We start from the raw sequence: 14,834 nt of genomic DNA, 5'->3' as shown, positions 1-14,834 counted from the left end.
GAGCAGTAGAAAAAGCATGATTCCTAGAATATGACACAAAATTACACATTCAATTGGTTTAAATCAATAAAAAAAAAAAATTGGAAACCCTATGGACACCTTACATGATATAAACGATGATCTTGATTGTTTGAAAGTGCCAGCAACTGCTAAAAGTCTCCCAAAGGGTAGCCTGACAAACCTCAGTCGGTCGGCCAGAGTTTTCCGTGTTCCCTTGATGGAGATTTCCTAATGCATATACAAACAAAAGAATATGCCCTAAGTGGGATCTCGTTCATGCTAAATCATTGAATCAAAACTTTAACTGTAGTGGAAGCATACCTGAATCCATCTGAACAACCGGATGGTGAGATCATAATAGGATCAACCGGACGGTGAGATCACAGTAGGATCTTCCAGGGTCTGAGCGAAACACGTGCGGTTCCTCTCAGATGGGAAAGAGACAACCCTAAAAAGCGATGTTTCAACTCTCTGCACGTCCCTAGGGACCACTACCTTTTATGTTATGAGCAATTTTGGATTCAACACATCAAAGAATCCGTAATTGCGTATAGGTATCTATACATTATAAAAATACCCCATACAATATAAAATGACGTGATATCCCAAAATGCAACCACTTAACCAGATATTTACATTAAGATAGTCATAATGTCTAAAATTTCTCATTGACATATGTCGGCCCACCAAATGATCCTTACATCTCTCTCTCTCTCTCTCTCTTTTCTCTCTTTTCCATGGTGATTCAATGATGATCGACTTATGCTCAACCAGCCTAAAGTTACTAATTCTCAAAGTTAATCCCTCTTTATTCAATGAAATTCCAGTTTAACTCTAATTTAATCAGTTGTAATTAATGATCGATTAATTAAACCTAAACCTAGATTAATTAAGATTAAACTATGTTTAGTCTCTTTTAAGTATGTCTTTTAGGACCACTAGTCTCATTATTAAGCAGTTTATTAGTTTTTAAAAATTGCATTTAAGTGCCTTAAATTATCTAAAGAACTTCCACTTCCGTGGACCAATTCTTTGTCATACATAATCCACACTCAGGACAATTAATGTCATTGGAGAGCTGGTTGTGAGTTATATCTAATCGTAACAATCTCATTTGAAGAAGCCAATCTACGAAAAAGTCAGCCACCACAACTAGCAACTTATAATAAGTAGCTGAAGAATATAAAGATATGTTTCAAAAATTAAGTAGATGTAGTTTGGGGTATTACAATACAATATTATAACAAATATTCCATGCATTATAATTTTCATAAATCTTTCTCGAAATATGTTTCAAACTGATATAAACCTAAAAAATTAATAACTTTTTCATTTCAAAAACCATTATCAAACATTTTAAATTATCTTTATAATGAAAGGAAAAGGAGAAAATCCTCCAATAGGAAAAAAACACGTGGTACAACCAATGTATATGTGATCTCAGGTCATGAGGAAGAGGGTCTAACACAAGGAGGTATATGATCATCGCAGCTCCATGACATGAGACAAATTGAGATAGTTGGATTTTTAGTTATTTGGTCTCTAACAAGGATTTCTTTGAAAAAAACAAGAATTACAATTGAGGTACTCCAAACCACAAGCTATTTTTTCTCCAACGCAACCTACTGAAGGTTAGGCACCCTCCTACCTCTTATTGATCAAAAACATATATACAATCAATGAAAGAATGAAACAATGTCCAAGAGAACACAAAAGAACGTAAACCAACTGTTACTGAACACAACCTGAAAATAGAATAAGAATACAATAGACCTACTGCTCATCTATGAGGAAGGAGCTTTAAAATAGTCTCCCTATAGGGTTTTCTTTACCAATTTTCAACAAGTGCACGAGTCTCCTTATGAATACCAGTTGTTTCTACAACTCTTTGCATCCTTCCATACATTCCACCCGCCATTTCAACCAATTTTTTTGATTGGAAATAAAACAAACATAGTCGAACATGACATTTGTTAAATTGCTGAAAACATTTTTAAGAACAATTGCTTCAAGAGCAGTCTATCAGTAGTCATCTTAACAATTTCAGAGATGAGAATATTATATCACTTCTTTGCACTTCATATGAAATCCTTCACATCTGTTTATTTCTTGTGGAAACTATTTGAATACTGACTTCACCATCCTACGGATCAACCATCTACCAAGAATAAAGCCAAGCTTTAACCAAACTTTACAATATGTAAGATCATTCAGTTTATTACTACGGTTTAAGGGGTAATAAAATTCCTCAAGCTTATTCTTGATGCATTGAACTTGAGTTCTAATAGAAGCATTGGACCCATTGAACAAGAATTTGTTCCTTGGTACTCAAAGGTGCCAGATCACTAAATGGGAGGATATTCTCTAACAAGACAACATCTATTCCTTCTTGTGTCTTCTATCAAACCAGATTTCTTTTTCCGGCACAACAGATGTGTGAGGAATTCTCGTCACTTTATACTTAGCACAAATGCACAACCATATCTTTATTGCAAAAGGATATTTGAAAAAAGATATGATCAACACTTTCTGTCTCTTTGCAAACAAAACATCTATTAACAGCAGCACAACCCTGTTTGTTTGGCCTATCAATCATCAACAAACTGCCCCATGAAGCCTACAAAGACGAACCAGTTGGCTCTAGAAACAAAATTATCTACCATATCCATTATCTCCATTCAAATTGTTCATGAGAAACTCGGACTTTCTGTAAAACTGATTGCCTTTGTCAAGAAGGGGCCTTTTCATATTATTCTTTTTAAGCAGCTGCTTGAGCTATGGCCATAGAATTATGTCAAAATTCATCATCTCAGCTATAGGCCACATACAGTTCCCTTACAAAACATACCTTCGTACAACCATATCCAGTCCCATCAATCCTGCCAAAATTTTATATGACCATCACTAACCTGCCAAGAGGTGCAATGAGATAGCTTCCCCAACCTCATTGAGTCCCCTAAGCACCCAAGAAACTTTACTATAATATCTCATTGTCCACAAGCTATGGAAGGACAGATATCTTTTGTTCATGAATTTAGCCTAGATGGAATTGCCAAGGCAATTTTTTAAAGCTAAAGTAATCAAACAAGCTCTGTTGAGATCCACAAGATTATAGAGGTTAGCACCTCCCTCAAGCCCCAACCTGCATATATATTGCCAGGCTGTTAAGTGAATATTTTTATGATTGTATTGTCACCTAAAGAAATTTAGACATTATAGGATTGATTTTGTGAATGACCTTACTAGGGATTATAAACATGCTGCTCCAAAATCAGACCACCTAACATATCACATGCCTCCACAAACATAAACATCTGGAAAATGAAACTAAGGATATTTTTGAAGATGCTAGCTTCTGGTCCACTTTGTCAATCAGGTTACTACACCATTTAGTTCTCAAGCTTCATTGAACAAGAGGAAGACATAAGTATTTGATTGGAAAAGTAGCATATTTCCAACCAAGTTCTCTCTGAATATGACAGACCAGCTTGATCAATGTTAAAGGAAGACACTCAGATTTCAAAGGATTCACCATTAAACTAGACCTACATTTCAAATCATTGAGTGTGTCTTTGATGTTCACAATAGACTGCATTTCAGCTTTGCAAAATTAGCACATCATCTGTACAAAATAGAACAAGACATTTTCCCAATCTAAGGCAGATAGACACCAAAATTTTTGATCCATTAACCCTCTTAGCAACTTTCCTTCCAAGAATTTCCATTGCAATGAGAACGAGGAAAAGGAGAGATTAGATTTCCCTTTTGAACTCCTCTATTCATGTCAAAATTATGCCTTAATTTTTTGTTAATTATGATTGCAAAGGAAGAATTGGAAACACATATCGTTATTAAATCAATCCAGTTTGCAGCAAGCCTAAAAAAGGATAAGCAGTTTTTAAGGAACCTCCAATTCAATATGTCGTGAGCTTTAGTTATATTTAGCTTAGGGCAAATTGATCCAGATTTCAGTCTTCCCAAGAAGTTAACAGTCTCATGGGTCAATGTTACATTGTTATGATGACAGCTGACTGATAAAATTGCTAATTATTCTCCCCTAATATTCAATGCAAAATAGGTTTCATGTACTCTGAAAGCATCTTAAAATGATTTGATAAACAAAGTCTCAAAGCACAATAAGACGCAATTGTTTGACATTATTTTGCCCGCTATACTTAGGAATCAGGTCAAGTTTGGACCTGTTGATCTTGTACACAAGCTTGTATGTATGCAAAAAATCTTTCACAACTTTAAAACATCAAAACCAAATAAATTCCGGGGGACTTGGAAGAAACCACTAGAAACCCCACTCGGACCTAGAGCACTTTCTCTATTCGTCTTGAAAACTACATGCTTGACGTTGCACAAGTTCACTGGTTTGAGTAATTCAATGTTTTCAAGCTCCATCACTAGAGTACACTCCTCTAAACCCTGTAACATATCTCACATATTGCTCTAACTCCTGTTGTGGAGGAGCTCGTGGGAACGTGTGTAAGTGTGAGTGCGTGAAGGAGCTCGTGGGTACGTGAGTTCCATCGGTTCCAAATAATGGGTAGTTAAAGAAAATGGAGAAATTGGTGGGAGTGAAAAGTGGAGACGTGAGGAGAACTTGTGAATGTATGTGCGGTTCCCAAGATCATGGGTGATGGAGAAAATTGTGCGAGACTTGAGGGCTGAAATGAAGGAGATCATGAGAGTGACCAGCGGTTACTAAGTTGAGGGCTGAAATAGAAGAGATCATGGAATGACCAGCGGTTATTAGCGTGAGGATCAAACTTTTGTTTTTTTATATATAGTTGTTAGAGAAAGTTGAATGTAGTACGCCCAAAAGAAGAAATAATTTTTTTTCCTTAAACCTCTTCTCTCTACCCGTGAAGTCCCCTTTCGTTCTTTACTCTCTCTCTCCTGCCGTCTCCTTTCTCTCTCTCCCCTGCCGTGTACTCTCTGCCCTGTCACACTCTGCATCCCTCTCCTTGGTGTGTTGCTTGGTGTGTTGCAGCCTATGGTCACCTCTCCTCATTTTGCCGTTATCAAAAGGGAGGTGATTGAGTGTGAATCAAGGGAGTGCGCCAACATCACATTCCTTCCTAGATGCCTCGTAATTCTTTGAAGGAATCTTTACTAATCATCCTAATTTCAGTATGCTCTTCATATCTTCTTCCATCTTTACAATGAGCAGCAATATTGTTCCCTGCACGTCTGCCTTTAACTAGAGCCTGACAAAAACCAGTGTTACGGTTTCCCTTTCCCATACACATGACCCTAGCTTTCAGCCTCCACTTTCATCTTCCTCTGTTAAAGATTGCCTCAGTTGTTCGCATGGAACAAAAAATAAATCCATAGCTTGATTATCACATCTGTTCATTTTCTTTTGCATCACATCAAGTTCCTCATACAAAATCCTTATTCTCACATAAATATTACCAAAGCATTCACGATTCCATTCCGCAAGAGCAGATATGGTAGTTTCTATTTTAGCATAAGTAACAATGACACGAGTATGAACTCCGCAAGGCTATGAGTACCAGATTTTTGAACCAGTTTCCTTCATTTCTCCTATCCAATGAAGGAGAGCATTGGCTTAAAAAGGTAAAAAACGCATTGGGTCTTGTTCCCTAAGAACATATTGGAGTTCAACACCCATGCACTAATCCATCGATGTTCCAAGTTAAAATTTTCATGGCTTGCCCACAAACTGAGGAAGATTTAATTCTGATTTGCTTTCTATTTTCTTTTATTTGTCCATTGAAGACATACATTTTGTTACTAACGTCTTGAAGCACCGCCTTTCTCTTTGCCCCTTTACTCCCTCTTCCCTTGCTTTGAGACTAGTGGAAGCTGATTTTAATGCTTAATGAATAGGTATGATTTTCTTTCTCACCATCCCAACTTTCTGATCAAGACAGCTTTGCATGCAAAACCGGGTGAAATGTCGTCACATTTCGCACTAATTTGCATTAAACAGCATTCACAAAGAGTTTCTTACTAGCTTTCTTCTGATCAAACTTTGTGCCTACTGCCTTCTTGCTAACTCTTGATTTTCTTCAACGCTGAATCTTGTTGAGCTTTCCTGTCCATTTTCGAAGGAGTAAACACATCCTTCTCAATGTCCTCATGAAGACTTTCCTCATCCCTAGATTTTCGATCCACATTTTTTTTTCCATGTGTTATTATTGGAGAACAGAAAACCTATTTGTAACACGTGCCAAATCTTACTTTTTAAGGAATCATTTTGATAATTATTTTTTTAAGATGGAAGGTTAAGAGAAAATCAATGTAAAAAAAATTATTAATTAATGTTAGATGACTAAAATATCCTACCTCCTTTTCTGCCTTGATTTTCTTGACATTTTTATCTTGAATATATAGATATATATATATACCTAGCCAACACAATACATCAAGCATGAGTCTGTGCATCTATACTGCTCTGACAAAAAGTAAGTATATATATACTACATGACAAAAATGTTTGATCAGATTTTTTGTCTTTGTTTTTCTTTTCCTTTTACTGCTGATCAGTGGCTGATTTTTGTTTATTTGTTTAGCACCAACTAATTTCTCTTTCTCTTGTCCCACACATACACAGGGGCGGAGCCAGGATTTTCTTTAGGGGCGGGCCGGCAGTTCGACCTTTGGATCCGGGTAGGGCCAAACCGAATTATAATACAAAAAATAACTTATGCAATTAAAAAATATTATTTTTTTCAATGTAAAAAAAAAAAGAATTTCCATTGGCTGAGATGGGGCCATGGCCTAGGCCCCCTTCACTCCGCCCTTGCACAAACACACACACACAGACACACACACATATATATATATATAATTCCATCTACATACATCAAATGAAGGTGTTTGATCTTTTTGATGGAAGGCACCCATTGATCTTCTTTTTAACTGCATTTTTCACCTTTTTATTTATTTATTTTGAAATCGTGAACTAAGGAGGGGAGGAAGAAGGGAAGACGGGAGGACGAGGAGGATGTATAAAAGGTTTGTGGGTTTAGGTGTAACGACCAAAACATAAATTTGGATCAAGTTCCCACTTAAAAGATGGATCTTTACAAGTTGAAAGGCAAGTAAAATAAACAAATTATTATTAAATACAAAAGGCGCAGCTGAGGTCGGACCCAACATCCTGTAACTGATCACTTAAACGTGGATCAGATTGAAATTAAATCCAAAACGCGAAACAAAATATTCCTATACAAAAATCCATAAAGTTTCGGGTCGGGTCTTACTTGAAGTATCGATTCCCAAGTCAAATTCGACAAGATTCGTTGTTAAATTTCATGTAGTAATGTATAAGGGTGATCCCTTTCACCCACACGAATAAATTAGCCATGGCCATGGAGGATCACTACTATCCGTAACAGTTATCTTGAAAGAGACGAAAAAAGAAAAAGAAGCTGTACGTGCCAAATTTCGTCGTTAATTAAGGTAAAAGTAAATCATAAGCTAAAAAAAAGTGCAGAATTGCAAAAAAGAATATATTTGGAGAGGAGCCAATAAAATGAAAATGTATAACAAAATTTGAGAACAATAAGTCTCCTAAATACAAAAACAAACAGCAAATATATATATATATATATATATATACAATACAATAACACAATAAAACAAAATAAGAGAAGTGAAAGGAAACTGAATAGATGGAGCAAGAGAGTCATACAACAACAAACAAAAGACAATGTCATAGTCGGATAGCAAAGTAGATGTTCCCCTTCACAAGGCATGTTACAAAATCCGACGATGAAAATGTGCTCCTAAAGGCCCCGTTGTTGCGCTTCTCCCAAATGCGCTGCCAAGAGGATATAAGTCATAGCCTCCAAACATGAGCTCAACAAAAAGACAAGTGAGGAGAATGATATAGAGGAAAATGAAGCGAATTAAGGACAGGTCTGGAAGGTTATGAACAAAAAAAGGGTAATCAGAGACAAGAATACTACAGAAGAAAAGACATGAGGTAAAAAGAAAAATACGAAACTCAGCCGCGTCGAGATATAAGTAACACTGGTTAGTTATACCAAGATGCAGGTGCTATAGGTAATCAAAAGTATTAATAAGGAGCAAGCGATGGAAAAAAAGAAAGAGCAGTCACGTTTGACAAAGCATTCAACGTCTTATATTTAAGTGGCTTGTTTGTTTTTTTTTTTTTACCTTATATTTTTGGCTTGTTTGTTTTTTTTGGACCTGCATTTGGTTTCCTGTGAGTCCTGTGTTGATTGACGCAGTTAGTACAGTTCTTGTAATTGAACTATGTAACTCCTCTCCAAGTTCATGTAATTGAGCCAATATACTTGGCTGTAATTGTTTCACATCCATGCACAGAAAATGGAGCTGCAATTGCTATCTGGAAGAAGTCATTGAGCCACTGCAATGTCCAGCATGTGGGACTGTGATTATACAGTCCCATAAAATTTATTTATCAATTTAGTTATTTCATATATTGATGGAAAGCGTCTGGAGGCACTACCCCAACATGTGGCTTGTGATCATGCAGTCCCAGAAAATTTATTTATCAATTTAGTTATTTCATATGTTGATGCTCCCCATTCCTTTTTATTGAACATCCTACGTATTTGAGGGTTTAAAATTAAAATCTTATAAAAAAAAAATGAAGAATCCAATTCGAATTTTTATTCAATCATTTATTTAATCGAGTTCATTCAAGTCGATTTCATAAAACTGGACTCCATTTACTCATTCATTCTAGAGTGGCCTATCGCGGGATGCCCTTACGTTTTAAAAGTTGGCATGCAGCGCGTCTTTCCTTGGTACCCGTAAGGAAAGATTAAAAAGCAAAAAATATTCCTCTTACTTTTTAACATTAATTACTCTCTCCCTCCAGGAGTCCTTTTTGTACCTATTGGTTGGTTGCGTCCGTATTAAAGTTGGTGGCTTAGTATCTTTAGGTTGTGTTTGTTTGATGCACATTAATATTAATTTTAAAGTACAATTTGTTGTACGGTTTTTTTTAAATTAAATGAAACAGTTAATTTTACATTGAAAAAAAAATTCTAACTTTTTATCATAGATTTTTTTTTTCATGGTAACTTTAACTTTCCAAATTTTTCCAAATTTTACCTTAACATCAAACGGGGTTTTAGGTAGAAGCTCTTGGTTTTCTCAAAGGAAGAAAAATGAAATAGGAAGTCTACCCTTTGAAAAGGGTTGGTTGAACGAGTTTACCAAGTCGAGCCGAGCTCCAAAAACTATTATCCATTAAGCCATGTTTGATAACCTCAGATCTGAATTTAATGTGAAGATCCACTGTTTGTACAAACTTCAGTTCTTAAACTTGTGAATTTCAAATCTTCTTTATTTAGAGGTGAAATATGTGGTTTTGAGATTGAACCTCACCGATCTCTACAGCGCATCACATATTTGCTGTGAGAAAACATCAAAAAAATTTTTTAAACCTTGGATTTGAGAGGCAATCAAAAGCTAAGGCAGGGAATGGGGGCCTTTTTCGAGTAGTGGGATTAATACCTATAGCTTACTCGGTAAAACTAAAACCCAAATTGCTGAACTCAACTCGCAGAATCTTTTTAACAGTTGAACCGAGCTCGGCTCATATTCACCAAGTATCATCTTATTTTTTCAAATAAAATAACAACAAATATTTGTCGTTTGGCTTTTAAAAATAATTATTGAAAAAAATTAATCCGAGGGGTTGCATGTTGCCGACCTGACCTGGTCGGCCATGTTGCTCCGCAAAAACCTACGAGCCCTACATTGAAAGACAAAGGAGCAAATGCGGTCCGACAACCCAAGCGTGCCAGCTTCCTTTTTCTTTAATAAGTTCATAGGGGTGTCGTTGATGGGATTCAGATTCAATATCTTATATAGGAAAAAAATTAGCATTCTGAACCAGATTTACATTTGATAAATGACATTGGATCATATCTTTTTAACAAACATCCAATCAGATAACAAGCATCATCAATATGGCCAATTAAATTTCCAGTACATGATATTTATACATTTTGAAAATAAGCTTAAAACCTTGAAGTTTTTGGTGCATCAGAACCAGTAAGACCCAACCAGCTCCGCAAAAGAGAACAGTCACATAGTTCTTAAAAGCGTGTCTAGTTGATGGATTGACTCTCATTTTTGGGCAGAAAAGATAATATATAAGAAATAAATAAATATAGATAGAGGAGAAGCGCTCGCCAAAACCCTGTTGGAGGAGAACCAAAAAAAGAGCAGCATATAAAGAAAAAGAACAACAACCAAAAAAAAAAAAAGGGAGAAAGGACTCCCTCTCTCTCTCTCTCTCTTCCTGCATGCGTTTCCCTATTCCTTCTTGGAAGCAGCGGATAGCTTCCTCTTCATGCGACTGAAAGGTCCCACGGTCGGGTCGGCGAGGTACATGTAAATGACCTGACTCCACGACCTGTAGGAATGGAGCTTGTCATAGAACTCCGGCGCGATCTCCCTCACCTTGTGCAGCCTGTTGCCGGGGATGCGGGGGAAGTCATGGTGCTCGTTGTGGTAGCCGACGTGCCAGGTGAGCAGGTTGAGTGGCCCGTAGTAGGAGTACGTCTCCTGCCGCGGGTTGAAAACGTAGTGCTCGGAGATGAAGTGGCCGGCCATCGGGTGCATGCCGCCGCCGACGAAGGTGGCGAGGATGAGATAGGCCAGAGACCTCCAGCCGAAGAAGCGGACCAGGGCGGCGTCGAGTGCGAGCTGAACGGCGAGGTTGGTGGCCTCCCATAGGCCCGGGGGCTTCGGCTTGAGGAAGACAGGCCTCAAGGCGTAGAAGAAGAGCTGGAAGATAACCCACAGAGACTTGGCGAAGAGGTTGGTGACAAGGCGGGCCTCGATTTGGCTAGGAACGTCCATGTCCCACCCGTCCACCCCTTGGTATCTGTGATGCTCCAGGTGGTACTTCTGGAAGGTGACGGACATGGGGATGCCGATTGGGAGGTTGGCGAAGATGCCCAGCCACCGGTTGTAGGACGGCGTCGAGAAGGCCAGGTTGTGGCTCAGCTCGTGGATGGCCAGGAAGAGGTTGTGGTTGAGGAAGGAGCCGAAGAAGTAGGCGACGGCCAGAATCGTCAACCACCGAGACTCTGCAAGGGAAGCCGCCGTCCACAGTTGGAGCAGCACCACCGCTGTGATCTGATGGCGCCCATGACAAAACACATGGTTAGTGTCCAAACACCTTTCAAGGAGATGAGATGTTCAAACATCATTTTTGAACTTGGCATGTTCAATATATCATATAATCAGAGACAGCCACACCCAAACACACGGTGAGTGCATGATCTGACTAAAAGACGAAAATTTTTGCATGATTTGATCTCCAAGGGCATGATCATCTTTCTTCTACAAGCTAAAGATGAGTGCACATTTTGGTGGAACAAGAGAGGGAGCTATATTGGTGGTTGATCCACTGATATGTTAATGTGGCAGAACAGAGGATCCCCTGTTGCAGACGTCAGAGGTTAAAGGCGCAGCCAAGGTCTTCGAGCCTTCCAGTTTATTAGACTCAGTTAGAATGCTGGAGAAAAGACACTCCTCGTCGGCCAGACAGAGCCAGTCTTGTTTTGGAACATGTTCTTTTAAAAATCCGCCTATTTAAGACGAGAAAAAGATAGTTGACAATACAAAAAAGAAGAAAGGGCGAAAAACCAGTATTCAGATGTAACACAAATATAAGAATGCAAAGCTGAAGCTCAAGCTGAGAATCCCCTCATTGTTTTTCTGCAAAAAAAAAATAAAAAATCCCTTGGTTCTATGATTCTGTTAAGATCAACAGGGAAGTGAGACGTCGATTCTGCTGCACCTTACAGGGTTGCATGTTATGAGATTGTTTTCAAGGTAAGAACAAGATGATTTATTTCAAATTTTAGTTTGTTAATAATAGGTGAGATGCTTTTTTATAACAATTACTAATGTTTTATTCTTATTTATACAAAAAAATTATAACAAGCTTTTTTTCTTTTCCTGTATTTTGTTGGTTTTCAGATTTACTTGATTTTTTCTGATCATCTTTTTTCTTTACATAAATAATGTTATGTTTATGGCACTAAAATGAAAGTGTTCAGGTTCAATGTATCTGAATCTTGGACCAAGATCTAATTATGAGATAGAAAAGTTTTAACAAGCAGATTCTAGATATGATGGTTGCTCTGGTTCTAAGATTTGAGTTCAGAGATATGAAATGAAGATCTAGATCTAAAGAGATGTAAATTATAAGTATGGAGTATGATAAAATGAACTAGAGAGAATTACGGCCCAAAGAATGAAAGTGTCAAGGTCTTTTCTATGTCACCAGCTATGATGTGCCGTGAGATCTCTCTCATCATTCGTTTGTAAAAGTCATAGGGTCCACCACGTGCGTGAGTGGAGAAAGGCAGAAAAGATCCAATCCATCCAACAGTTTCCCCGTCTTTTTCCAGTTTCTATTAAAATATCCAGCTTCTTTGTTGTTAATGGCAGCTAGCCATGAAGAAGTGGCCCTGTACCCTCTTTTTCCAAAATAATCGCCTTTAACCTACAATTATTCCTATATCTTAATTCTAAGAGATCAAGGCGGATGTTACGAATGTGACAGAAGATACACCAGGTTAAGACTAATTCATGCAAGAAAATATTGAATTGAAATATCAATACTCAGATATGGTTTTAACACAGGAGAAACAAAAAAACATAAAGTGCTCCTAGAATTTTTAATGCTTTTGGAGTTCACGCAAACAAAGATGCGAATGAATAAAAACATGATGCAAACATAAATCCATTCAATCGGCTATGAGACGACTGGTGCAGATTCGTAGATCTGTGGACAACTCCATTGAGTCAAGACAAAGGCGCTCCTATAGACGTACAGGCGGAACATGAAGCCGAAGAGGTTCAGAACGGAGCCATGAGCCTCTGACTCAGACGCCGGAACAAGATTTTTTTTTGTGTTTTTGCGTTCGAGACGAACACAAACAAAGTATTCGTGCAGACGCAGGGACCACACACTTGCATGCGGCAGAACGGTGGCCCTCAGCCTCAAAAAGAAGAAATCATAGAAAAAAGGCAAAAACGCAAGAAACAGCCTGGCTCCCCGCCTCTGTCGCTGCCAATTTTCCGCCGCCGGCAAGAGTGGAATATTCCGGTGAAGTAATTAATTGATGGGAGAGTGCAGAAACGCGAGGGAGGTCTCGCCAAACAGATGGACATTTGTCTGTTACCGGGCGTCGCCACTCCTCGGGCCGGTCCGAGTCATACCTCGTGAAATGAAGGAGAGCCTTTCGGCAGCACGGTTGCTCTCCCCCATGAAGAAGAGGGAAGAAAAGGAAAAAAGAGAAACCAGAGGAAGAAAAAGGCATGCCTCGACCCGAGAAACTGCGCTGTGGAAAAGCATTGAAATCTATCTGAATCGACGTCTCCACGACTTTCTCTTTCGCGACAAACGAAATTCTGAAACCTAAACTGAAGCACGCGTAAGATATGAAGTTTGTTGGGTAATCCACATTTTCATCAGCAGCTCGTATACGAAATGGAATCGGTGAATCCAGTCGCGCCGTGGCTCCGCAGAAAAATGGGAAACCCCGAAAGAGATGAACATCAAAAGTACGTGGAAACTGAAAAGTGGAATAAAAAGAACCGATATTTCTTGCCGGGAGCATAAAAGAAAGAAGGGGGAAAAAAAGGACGGGAAACGCCGAAGAGAAAGAGGAAATCAAATCTCCGGAGCGCCGAGAGCGAGGCAACAAAATGCGAGACGGTATTCATCTCCGGAGATGTCCTTTTTCTTCTTGAGGGATTGGATTGAGGGGGTTTGAAACTCTGTACTGACCTTGGGAAGAGCGAACGGATCTGGGCCGAAGAGTTGCTTGATCTGAGGGTAGAGAGCGAGGATCTGACGCCGCCTGGAGGCATGGGGCTCGTCTGTCTCCGACCAGAAGAAGTCGGTCGCGATCGCTCCGTCTGCCTCCTCCGCACCATTCGCCGTCACCATTTCTTACGTCTCTCTCTTTGTCTCTGCGTAGAACGAGAGGGAGCAGAGACGAGCTCTTCTCCTCCAACTCCTCTCCTGCTCTGCTCTCCCCTCCTCCTCCCCTCTCCTCTCCGCTTTTTCAAACCAGAGGAGAGCGTCGCGGCAGGCAATACGAGCGGCTGGGGCTTGCCATCGGCACCGGAACCATTACTCGATTTACCATAATAGCCTCCAGATTTTGCGGCAATCTCCGCCTCCATCGGGGGGTGCGCCCGAGGAGAGACTCAGTCGGTTTACAAGTGGTGGACGCCCGTGGTAATCCAAACAACGCCAGATCATCCTGGTCCGACCGAGCACGCCAAATCCGGACTAACCTTCTTAAGGTCACATTATATATATATATATTGTTTGATTGGTTTTACTTTTTTAGAGTAGTCCAATAATTAGTCTCCGAATTTTAATCAAGAAATAATATGATGAAATCTCTCCGCCATTAGCAAGGCAGCGACTCGAGAAGATTCAAACAAAATTAGCAAAGCCAATGGTCTTAGGTCTAAACACTATTCGTTTCTTGTCATGACTTTATGAGGAGCAACATCTATCTTCTAATTGCATATGATGTAATTATACAACAATTTAGACGCTCCATTTCTTGAAAATTCTTTAAAAAAATGCCAAATTCAAGCGGTTTTATGATAAGTTTTATGTAAGATCTTTTTATTACAAAAGTTGAAACCACAAACGAAAATTAAATTTATGACCAAAATCCACCAAGTAGCGAGCGCAGATCAAGTTCGAGAACTAATGGTGGAATTGACAAGTTGAAAGTTGACTTTGTTTTTTTTAACTAAAAGTTAAATATATAGATACACAGAAAAGCATCTATGGTAAAGTACAT

At 38.8% G+C, this 14,834-nt stretch overlaps 1 protein-coding gene across 1 annotated transcript; it reads right to left on the bottom strand.

The window, feature by feature from the left end:
- Positions 1-9,951: 9,951 nt before the first annotated feature.
- LOC116249731 (sphingolipid delta(4)-desaturase DES1-like) lies at positions 9,952-14,140 on the bottom strand. The gene is made up of 2 exons (XM_031622965.2): positions 13,796-14,140; positions 9,952-11,127 (listed from the first exon to the last, which is right to left on the bottom strand). The coding sequence occupies exons 1-2, from the start codon at positions 13,955-13,957 to the stop codon at positions 10,300-10,302; spliced, it is 990 nt and encodes a 329-aa protein (XP_031478825.1). The 5' UTR covers positions 13,958-14,140; the 3' UTR covers positions 9,952-10,299.
- Between the last annotated feature and the right edge of the window lie 694 nt (positions 14,141-14,834).

The sequence above is a fragment of the Nymphaea colorata genome, chromosome 3 (assembly GCF_008831285.2).
Source record: "Nymphaea colorata isolate Beijing-Zhang1983 chromosome 3, ASM883128v2, whole genome shotgun sequence".
Taxonomy (NCBI): Eukaryota; Viridiplantae; Streptophyta; class Magnoliopsida; order Nymphaeales; family Nymphaeaceae; genus Nymphaea; species Nymphaea colorata.
Note: the sequence above shows the minus strand (reverse complement) of the source record. Positions and strands in the feature narration are given on the sequence as shown.